General features: G+C 45.2%; 1 protein-coding gene across 1 annotated transcript; it reads left to right on the top strand.

Annotated features, from left to right (window-relative positions):
- The first annotated feature begins 3,497 nt into the window (after positions 1-3,497).
- Positions 3,498-10,471, top strand: LOC120044799 (B-cell CLL/lymphoma 7 protein family member A-like). The gene is made up of 6 exons (XM_038989472.1): positions 3,498-3,653; positions 5,045-5,129; positions 5,309-5,384; positions 5,653-5,802; positions 10,100-10,200; positions 10,415-10,471. Exons 1-6 carry the CDS (start codon positions 3,562-3,564, stop codon positions 10,469-10,471), a joined length of 561 nt encoding a protein of 186 aa, XP_038845400.1. The 5' UTR covers positions 3,498-3,561.
- Positions 10,472-10,892: the final 421 nt, after the last annotated feature.

Genomic DNA, 10,892 nt, shown 5'->3' with positions numbered 1-10,892 from the left:
AGGATCATTGTCCTGCTGGAAGGTGAACCTCCAGCCCAGTCTCAAATCCCTGGAAGACTGAAACAGGTTTCCCTCAAGAATTTCCCTGTATTTAGCACCATCCATCATTCCTTCAATTCTGAACAGTTTTCCAGTCCCTGCCAATGAAAAACATCCCCACAGCATGATGCTGCCACCACCATGCTTCACTGTGGGGATGATGTTCTCTGGGTGATGAGAGGTGTTGGGATTGTGCCAGACATAGTGTTTTCCTTGATGGCCAAAAAGCTCAATTTTCATCTCATCTGACCAGAGTACCTTTTTTCATATGTTTGAGGAGTCTCCCAAATGCCTTTTGGTGAACACCAAACGTATTTGCTTATTTTTTTCTTTAAGCAATGGCTTTTTTCTGGACACTCTTCCGTAAAGCCCAGCTCTACGGCTTAAAGTGGTCCAATGGACAGATACTCCAATCTCCGCTGTGGGACTTTGCAGCTCCTTCAGGGTTATCTTTGGTCTCTTTGTTGCCTCTCTGATTAATGCCCTCCTTGCCTGGTCTGTGAGTTTTGGTGGGCGGCCCTCTTTTGGCAGGTTTGTTGTGGTGCCAAATTCTTTCCATTTTTTAATAATGGATTTAATAGTGCTCCGTGGGATGTTCAAAGTTTAAAATATTTTTTATAATCCAACCCTGATCTGTACTTCTCCACAACTTTGTCCCTGACCTGTTTGGAGAGCTCCTTGGTCTTCATGGTGCAGCTTGCTTGGTGGTGCCCTTTGCTTAGTGGTGTTGCAGACTCTGGGGCCTTTCAGAACAGGTGTATATATACTGAGATCATGTGACAGCTCATGTGACACTTAGCTTGCACACAGGTGGACTTTAATTAATTATGTGACTTCTGAAGGTAATTGGTTGCACCAGATCTTATTTAGGGGCTTCATAGCAAAGGGGTGAATACATATGCACGCACCACTTTTCCGGGTTTTTGTTCAGAATTTTTTCATTTTTTTTCATTTCACTTCACCAATTTGGACTATTTTGTGTATGTCCATTACATGAAATCTGAATAAAAATCCATTTAAATTACAGGTTGTAATGCAACAAAATAGGAAAAACGCCAAGGGTGAATACTTTTGCAAGGCACTGTATGTAATGTTACGTACAAAAATAAAAACAAGGACCACAATGGCAATAAGTCTGACTTTATTCTGCCATCACATTTAAAAAAATGTATGCACTCTGTATACAGTGCATTTGAAAAGTATTCAGACCCCTTCACTTTTTCCTCATTTTGTTACGTTACAGCCTTAATCTAAAATTTATTAAATAGATTTTCCCCTCATCAATCTACACACATATATTGTTTTTCTAATTTATAAAAAAATAAACTGAAATATCACATTTACATGAGCATTCAGACCCTTTACTCAGTACATTGTTGAAGCACCTTTGGCAATGATTACAGCCTCAAGTCTTCTTTGGTATGACGCTACAAGCTTGGCACACCTGTATTTGGGGAGTTTCTCCCATTCTTCTCTGCAGATCCTCTCAAGCTCTGTCAAGTTGGATGGGGAGCGTTGCTGCACAACTATTTTCGGGTCTCTCCAGAGATGTTGGATCGGGTTCAAGTCTGGGTTTTGGCTGGGCCACTCAAGGACATTTAGAGACTTGTCCCGAAGCCACTCCTGCATTGTCTTGGCTGTGTGCTTAGGGTCGTTGTCCTGTTGGAAGGTGAACCGTTGGCCCAGTCTGAGGTCATGAGCGCTCTAGAGCAGGTTTTAGGATCTAGGATCTCTCTGTACTTTGCTCCGTTCATCTTTCCTTCTATCCTGACAAGTCTCCAAGTCCCTGCCGCTGAAAAATGTCCCCACAGCATGATGCTGCCACCACCATGCTTCACCATAGGGATGGTGCCAGCTTTCCTCCAGACGTGACGCTTAGCATTCAGGCCAAAGAGTTCAATCTTGGTTTCATCAGACCAGAGAATCATGTTTCTCATGTTCTGAGTCCTTTAGATGCCTTTTGGCAAACTCCAAGTGGGCTGCCATATGCCTTTTACTGAGGAGTGGCTTTCGTCTGGCCACTCTACCATAAATGCCTGATTGGTGGAGTGTTGCAGATATGGTTGTCTTTCTGGAAGGTTCTCCCATCTCCACAGAGGAACTCTGGAGCTCTATCAGAGTGACCATTAGGTTCTTGGTCACCTCCCTGACCTATGCCCTTCTCCCCCGATTGCTCAGTTTGGCTGGGAGGCCAGCTCTAGGAAGAGTCTCGGTGGTTCCAAACTTCTTCCATTTAAGAATGATGGAGACCACTGTTTTCTTGGACCTTTAATGCTACAGAAAGTTTTGGGTACCCTTCCCCAGATCTGTGCCTCAACACAATCCTATCTTGGAGCTCTACAGACAATTCCTTCAACCCCATGGCTTGGTTTTTGCTCTGACATGCACTGCAAACTGTGGGACCTTATATAGACAAGTGTCTGCCTTTCCAAATCATGTTCAATCAATTTAATTTACCAAAGGTGGATGACAATCAAGTTGTAGAAACATCTCAAGGATGATCAATGCAAACAGGATGCACCTGAGCTCAATTTCGATTCTCATAGCAAAGGGTCTTAATACTTATGTAACTAAGGTATTTGTTTTTTATTTTTAATAAACTTCCACAAATTTAAAAAAAAAACTGTTTTCGCTTTGTCATTATGGGGTATCTGTGTTGATTGATACATTGTTTTATCCATTTTAGAATAAGGCTGTAACGTAACAATGTATGGAAATAGTCAAGGGGTTTGAAAACTTTTCCGAATGCACTGTATCATTTAAAAAAAACTTTAAACTTCAACCAGTAAAATGGCTCTTTAGCTAGAGTTTGCTACAGCCTATATCAATGAGCGTTAGCATTCTAGCTTACAACTGCTGCATCCAAAATAGTTATTTATTAAAGACCACAAACAAATGTAATCTTAGCAACTGTTCAAGCAAGAATCGAAACCCCAAAGGTTATTTTGTTTAGAAGTAGCCTAATGTAAATGTAGGCTGTTTAATGGGCGAAGAGTCCTGCGTAATATCCGTGTGTTGTGTACTGGAAAAGGGTCTTACACCGCCAATTTATACCGCTAATAATTACCTCAGACAGGGCTTTACCCAAACCCCTGCCTCGTGGCTATGCAAGGTCCATAGGGGTTTGGTGGCATTCATTGAGCCCCGTTGGGGAAGCGCTATCCTTCTTCAATTAAATGTTGAGTTTATTGACACTTTACTCAATTTAATTTCGCTTTTATTCTCAAAATATTGTCACTTTTGCCACGAGTACTATCGTGCAAAAAAAACACCACCCTTTGTTTTACCTATAATATTCTTTCAGACTCTTCAGGCAGTTTTCCATAGTTGAGTTTGTGTGGCTTTGTTCTGCTGTCTGTATTACAGCTGGGAAACAAGGCGCATCTCTGCAGCGGGCCATATTCGCTCCTCTCCACTTGGCGCAAGCGCGCTGTCTCCTCTGTGCGCTCTGTACGGTGTGTTTGCATTGTGTCAGAACTGCCGGTGAGCTTTAAAATATTTCGTAGCCTTCCAACGGCGGCAATGTCGGGCAGGTCCGTACGAGCCGAGACCCGGAGCAGGGCGAAAGATGACATCAAGCGGGTTATGGCCGCGATTGAGAAAGTACGGAAATGGTAAGACAGAGGGGAAAAAACACCATTCGTTACCAAACATGGGAAAAAGCCTTGCACGTTTTTTGGAGGGAAATAGAACGAATGAGCATGCGATTGAAATATGATTTTGGACAGTATCTCTACTCATGTGCGCAGGGCGCACTCGTGGTGTGCGTGGCTAGGTATATCGAGTAGCCTACAAACCGAGATCCCTATTATTCTAGAGAATTTTCCACCAAGGTTTAATGTGGGTTAAACCCAGAAGCCATTTCGTTGCAGTCACATGAAGCCATTCCTTTCTCCTGGCTGCTGTAGTGGCAGAGGGAGAGAGCCGACAGAACACTGGCTCGACGAAAATCATTAATTAACACACTTCAGGACTATGACAAGTGCGCCCTAGAGCCGAAGTAGTTTTTAGACCGTCTGGAGTTTTAAATTAAGCGCTTTGGGTCGCCCTTTAGGTCGAACAGAGATTGCGCGGTGGGGTCTGGGAGAGAGAGGGCGTAGGAGTAGTGGATTGCTGAACAAGCAGTCAGTCTCAGGGTTTTACAAATATAAATAATTGTTTTTCAAATCTTCAAAATTATGTTTATGAACTTTATATCAAGGCAACATTTATTTTCACCAGTGGATTCGTTTGATTCGTTTTATGAATTAAAATTGAGATTCTGCACTCTATTTCATGTCTCCATGAAATAGAGTAATTCTGCAAAATAATTGAAAAGATAGGAACATTTTTAAGGCCATTTGCAAATTACCGTTAGGAAACTTTCGAGATGGAAAGAATGTAAACAAAATCTAATAGCTTACTTCAGTTTGTTTTCATATGGATATGTTTACTTGTACCCCTTGAATCAAAACTATTTTGATTTTCAATTGTAATAGGCCCACATTTGTATTGGATCACGTTTGCCATTGCAAAATTGCAATTACTGTTTTATTATTATAATGCAGAAAGTCCTATGTTTTTACCTTTATTTAACTAGACAAGTCAGTTAACAAATTCATATTTACAATGACTGCCTACCCTGGCCAAACCCGGACGACGCTGGGCCAATTGTGCGCCGCCCTATGGGACTCCCAATCACGTCCGGTTGTGATACAGCCTGGAATCGAACCGGGGTCTGTAGTGACACCTCTAGCACTGAGATGAAGTGCCTTAGACCACTGCGCCACTCGGGTTTAAACCAGGAGTGATAGGAACTATTTTATTCTATAACAAAAGTCTGGGACTGTCTCCATGTTGTTGTTTATTTCTGACTGACCTTAGTCTGTATTGTGTTTTGTGGGATGCCCTGAGAGAGCTGTTATCAGTAAAGGAACATTGAATGGAATCGAAGTGAACCATTTTAAATAATTGTGTGTGTGTGTGTGTGTGTGTGTGTGTGTGTGTGTGTGTGTGTCTCTACCAGGGAGAAGAAATGGGTGACAGTTGGAGACACGTCCCTGAGGATCTTCAAGTGGGTTCCAGTGACTGAGCCCAAAACAGCAGATGAAGTACATAATACACAGCCCACCACACACCACCACACACACCACACCTCACCACACACACCACAGTCTCATTCAAGTTCAGTGTCTAGTTCTTTTATAGAATTCTCTCAGCATCTCAAACTCATGTCACGTCATTGTGTTGTATGTAAACAGTATTTCTGCCCCTGTCTGTTGTCTTGCAGAAGAAGAAGGGGAAGAATGAGTCAGAATTGACCACACCAGAGAACAGCTCTTCTCCTGGGATGATGGACATGAATGGTGGGTAAAGCTCAATTCAGAGTCCATAGCTGCGAAACTCAGACAAACGGTCCATTATTACATATTTACAAACCTTATTTAATTGGCTGTTATCTAGTCGCGGCCATATCTCACAGTAAATAACACGGCTCCACAGCTTTGAACTCTGTAGGACGCTTAACGTCCAGTGTGTGGGTCAGTGTGTATGCCTGTGGACCCAGAATGGAGTTAAAGGTTAAACAAATGTAAAAACCTTCTGTCTTCTTCCCTCTCCCCTTCTTTTTCTCAGACGACAACAGTAACCAGAGTTCTATCGCTGACTCCTCCCCCGTCAAACAGGAAACCAGCAGCAGCACTAGCCCAGCCCCCGAACCCACCACCGTATCCCACGGCGACAACAGTGAGGCCAAGAGCGACCAGAGCCCTGACTGCAAGAGGGGTGAGACACACACACACGACCACTACCACCAACATGGGAAATCACGCTCAAATTCCCAGCCTGAAATCCCCTCCTGTAGTGGCCCATCCATACACTTTTAATAGAACTGGAAGGGTGAACCCTGTGGTAGGGTTTAGTGTTTCTTCAATTGCTGTTTGGTTAGCTGGAGAGCTCCAGTCGTTAGGCCTGAAGTCACAGGGCTGTACTCAGAGGCTCATCACGCTGGGAGACTGTGGGAGAGAGAGAGAAGGAGAAAGGGTTATCTTTTCTATCCCGCTGAGAGAGAGAGGGAGTGCAGCTGTGACCAGACCCTCGAGGCTTCAACTGCCAACCCTCCATCTGCACCCCTGCTAACAAGAGACCTCTCAGCCTGCTACAAAATAGAACTCTTTATCCCCTCTTTCACTCTTTTTCTCTTTCTTCCTCTCTCTCTTTTTGTCTCCCTCTCTCCCCCTTTCCTTTTCTCTCTCTACCCCATCTCTTTCTCTCTCTCTCTACCCCCTCTTTCTCTCTCTCTACCCCCTCTTTTTCTCTCTCTCCCCCTCTCTTCTTCTCTCTCTCTCCCCCTCTTCTTCTCTCTCTCTACACCCTCGCTCTCTCTTTCTCTACCCTCCTCTCTCTTTCTCTCTACCCCTCTCTTTCAAGTATGCCTATATTTATTACTCTCTCCCAGCCATGCCTTTTTATCTGAGCACAAGTAATTACCTCATATCACCACACAGGAGCATTAATCCGTTCCAGTTGCCCTTGACTTGAGTTGTTTACAAGTAGCAAATAAAAGTGTAAACATGAATCCTCAACAGTAGGTCTTGTTACAGAAATAATGCATGATTTATCTGGGCCTTTGGTAGCAGCCTTTACTGGTTCTAACAGCAGAAACATAAGCTTGCTGCCAGCTTTTAGCTAACTGTTGGAAAAAATTGTGTTTGACCAAATACAATGCTATTTCTGTAACGGCTGTTGGAAGGAGAGGACCAAGGTGCAGCGTGGTACGTGTCCATATTTATTTAATGAACACTGAAATAACAAAAATAACAAAGAGAAGGACCGAAACAGTTCTGGCTGGTGCAGACACACAACAGAAAACAACTACCCACAAAACACAGGTGGGATGAGGCGATAGACAGCTGCCTCTGATTGAGAACCACACTCGGCCAAACACATAGAAATATAAAACATAGAACAAAAACATAGAATGCCCACCCCAACTCACGCCCTGACCAAACCAAAATAGAGACATAACAAAGGAACTAAGGTCAGGGCGTGACAGTACCCCCCCCCCCCCCCCCAAAGGTGCGGACTCCGGCCTTAAAACCTGAACCTATAGGGGAGGGTCTGGGTGGGCATTTCACCGCGGTGGCGGCTCTGGTGCGGGACGTAGACCCCGCTCCACCTCTGGCTTGGCCCACTTAGGTGGCGCCTCTAGAGCGAGGACCCTCGCCACCGACCCCGGACTGGGGACCCTCGCAGTGGACCCCGGACAGGAGGGAGACTCTGGCAGCTCCGGACAGGAGGGAGACTCTGGCAGCTCCGGACAGGCGGGAGACTCTGGCAGCTCCGGACAGGAGGGAGACTCTGGCAGCTCCGGACTGAAGGGCGTCGCTGGAGGCTTCGGACTGGAGGGCGTCGCTGGAAGCTCCGGACTGACGGCCTTCGTTGGAGAGCTCGTGCCATGACTCCTCACTGGAGGCTTCGTGCCATGGATCCTCACTGGAGGCTTCGTGCCATGGATCATCACTGGAGGCTTCGTGCCATGACTCCTCACTGGAGGCTTCGTGCCATGGATCCTCACTGGAGGCTTCGTGCCATGGATCATCACTGGAGGCTTCGTGCCATGGATCATCACTGGAGGCTTCGTGCCATGGATCATCACTGGAATGGAGAGACACACAGGAGGCCTGGCTCTGGGAGAAGGCACAGGACTCACCAGGCTGGGGAGACATGCAGGACGGTTAGGGCTTAGCACAGGCACAGGACTCACCAGACTGGGGAGACATGCAGGAGGCCTCTTCCTTGGCACAGGCACCGGATACACTGGGCCGTGGAGGCGCTCTGGCGGTCTCAAGCGCAGATCTGGCCCCACCCGTTCTGTCTGGATGCTAGCTTCCACCCGGCAAATGCGGGACGCTGGCACCGAGCACACCGGCCTGTGGATGCTCGGCCGAGACACTGTGCGCATCACCCCATAGCACGGGGCCTGACAAGTCACATGCTCGCCCCGGTAAGAACGGGGAGTGGGCTCAGATCTCCACCTGTTCCCATCTCCACCTGTTCCCATGGGAGGCGATCCCTTCCAGCCAGGATCTCCTCGCATGTGTAGGATCCCTTCCCGTCCAGAATGTCCTCCCATGTCCATTCCTCCTTTTTTCCACGCTGCTTGGTCCGTTGGTGGTGGGTAGTTCTGTAACGGCTGTTGGAAGGAGAGGACCAAGGTGCAGCGTGGTACGTGTCCATATTTATTTAATGAACACTGAAATAACAAAAATAACAAAGGGAACGACCAAAACAGTTCTGGCTTGTGCAGACACACAACAGAAAACAACTACCCACAAAACACAGGTGGGATGAGGCTACCTAAGTATGGTTCTCAATCAGAGACAACGATAGACAGCTGCCTCTGATTGAGAACCACACTCGGCCAAACACATAGAAATATAAAACATAGAACAAAAACATAGAATGCCCACCCCAACTCACGCCCTGACCAAACCAAAATAGAGACATAACAAAGGAACTAAGGTCAGGGCGTGACAATTTCTCTGTAAACAATTTAACAACATACTTTCACCATGCTTATAGAGAAGGGCACTCAATATGTACTGCACTGACACAAATGACTGATGATTGGTTGAAGGAAATTGATAATAATACGTTTGTGGGAGCTGTACTGTTAGATTTCAGTGCAGCCTTTGATATTATTGACCATAACTTGTTGCTGAAAAAACGCATGCGTTATGGCTTTTCAACCTCTGCCATATCGTGGATTCAGAGATATCTATCTAATAGAACTCAAAGGGTTATCTTTAATGGAAGCTTCTATAATGTCAAACATGCAAAGTGTGGTGTACCGCAGGGCAGCTCTCTAGGCCCTCTACTCTTTTCTATTTTTACCAATGACCTGCCACTGGCTTAAAACAAAGCATGTGTGTCCACGATTCAAGCATATACGCATCAGCAACCACAGCTAATGAAGTCACTGAAACTCTTAACAAAGAGTTGCAGTCTGTTTTGGAATTGTTGGCCAGTAGTAAACTGGTCCTGAACATCTAAAACTAAGAGCATTGTATTTGGTACAAATCATTCCCTACGTTCTAGACCTCAGACTCTGGTAATGAATGGTGTGGCTGTTGAACAAGTTGAGGAGACTAAATTACTTGGCCTTACCCTAGATTGTAAACTGTCATGGTCAAAACATATAGTTTCAATGGTTGTAAAGATGAGGGGAGGTCTGTCTGTAATAAAGAGATGCTCTGCTTTTTTGACACCACACTCCAAAAGCAAGTCCTGCAGGCTCTAGTTTGATCTTATCTTGATTATTGTCCAGTCGTGTGGTCGAGTGCTGCAAGGAAAGACCTAGTTAAGCTGCAGCTTCAGCTGGCCCAGAACAGAGTGGCACGTCTTACTCTTCATTGTAATCAGAGGGCTGATATAAATACTATGCATGACAGTCTCTCTTGGCTAAGAGTTGAGGAGAGACTGACTGCATCAGTTCTTTTTATAATAAAAATGTATGTGTTGAAAATCCCTAATTGTTTGCATAGCTTACACACAGCTCTGACACACACACTTACCCCACCAGACATGCCACCAGGGGTCTCAAAAAAGTGTACAATATCATATAGAGCCATTATTGCATGGAACTCCATTCCATCTCCATATTGCTCAAGTGAACAGCAAACCTATTTGACCTAGATAGTTTGTGTGTATGTATTGATATGTAGGCTACATGTGGCTTTTTTTATGTAGTTCTGTTCTTGAGCTGTTGTCTATTAATGTTTTGTATTATGTCATGTTTTATGTTTTGTGTGGACCCCGGGAAGAGTAGCTGCTGCTTTTGCAACAGCTAATGGGGATCATACCAAAATACCAATACTAATTGATGTTCAAATATACAAATCAAATGTATCTATAAAGCCCTTACACCAGAAGATGTCACAAAGTGCTATACAGAAACCCAACCTAAAACCCCAAACAGCAAGCAATGCAGATGTACAGACAGTCATTCAACAGTTGAAGATCTGACAGTGACTTGTTTAATAGGTATTTAATATGGTGTGTTATTGTGTGTTTGGTGCAGTGAAGAGCAACCCATCAGAGAGAGGACAGAGGGACAAGAGAGACAGCAGCCAGACTTCCTCGGGAGAAAAGGACACCTCAGATAGCCGCAAAGCCACTCAGGTACTCTACTCTATATTCCACCATATACCCTGGCCAGTCTGGTACTCTATATTCAACTCTTCCTCCACAAAGAATATGAGTGGCATGAGGGCCTCCTTAAAAATCAAAGCCTCCTTAATCTCTTTTTATCCCATCCACATTTTTAATTGAATAAATGGACAAATTGATTTCCTCAGATATGGTTGTGTTTGTATGTTCGTCTGTTGGCTGGCAGGATCCGGAGGAAGAGGCTCCTCGCAGTAAGAAGAACAAGCAGGAGTCTCCATCTTAGGACTATGAGGAGAAATAGTCACACTGCATCCTTTCGTCTCTCTATCCTCTTCCTTCCCCACGTAGCCCCTAACACTCCTCTGAGCAGAGGGAGAAAGGACTTTACCTCCCTTCACTGAGCACCTCTTCTCTTCTTCCACACTCACTAATGCCACGAGTAGCTCTATGATCCAGCCTGTTATCCTCTCCATGGCCAGGGGTGGCGCTGTGTGCTCAGCTCAGCCCAGAAGAGAAAAACACTACTGCGTCTCAAAATGGACAAACTGCTATTGACGCTTTTTCTCATTTTTTTAAGCAAAGGTCTTTTAAGGGAGTATGCAAGCACACTCGTTCGGTTTGGCTAGCCAAGTTCGGCTAAGCGCCAGCCGAACTGAAACATGCTGACGCCTTAAGGGCATCTTCTAACCCAGGAGCCACGTCAA

This window comes from Salvelinus namaycush, chromosome 3 (assembly GCF_016432855.1).
Source record: "Salvelinus namaycush isolate Seneca chromosome 3, SaNama_1.0, whole genome shotgun sequence".
NCBI lineage: Eukaryota > Metazoa > Chordata > Actinopteri > Salmoniformes > Salmonidae > Salvelinus > Salvelinus namaycush.
Note: the sequence above shows the minus strand (reverse complement) of the source record. Positions and strands in the feature narration are given on the sequence as shown.

What these genes read in the sequence shown, in the direction of transcription:
- LOC120044799 (XM_038989472.1), top strand. Translation starts at nt 3,562, where the DNA reads ATGTCGGGCAGGTCCGTACGAGCCGAGACCCGGAGCAGGGCGAAAGAT. An exon ending in ATTGAGAAAGTACGGAAATG is followed by an intron (nt 3,654 to 5,044) that starts GTAAGACAGAGG and finishes TGTCTCTACCAG; the next exon opens with GGAGAAGAAATGGGTGACAG. An exon ending in TGGGATGATGGACATGAATG is followed by an intron (nt 5,385 to 5,652) that starts GTGGGTAAAGCT and finishes TCTTTTTCTCAG; the next exon opens with ACGACAACAGTAACCAGAGT.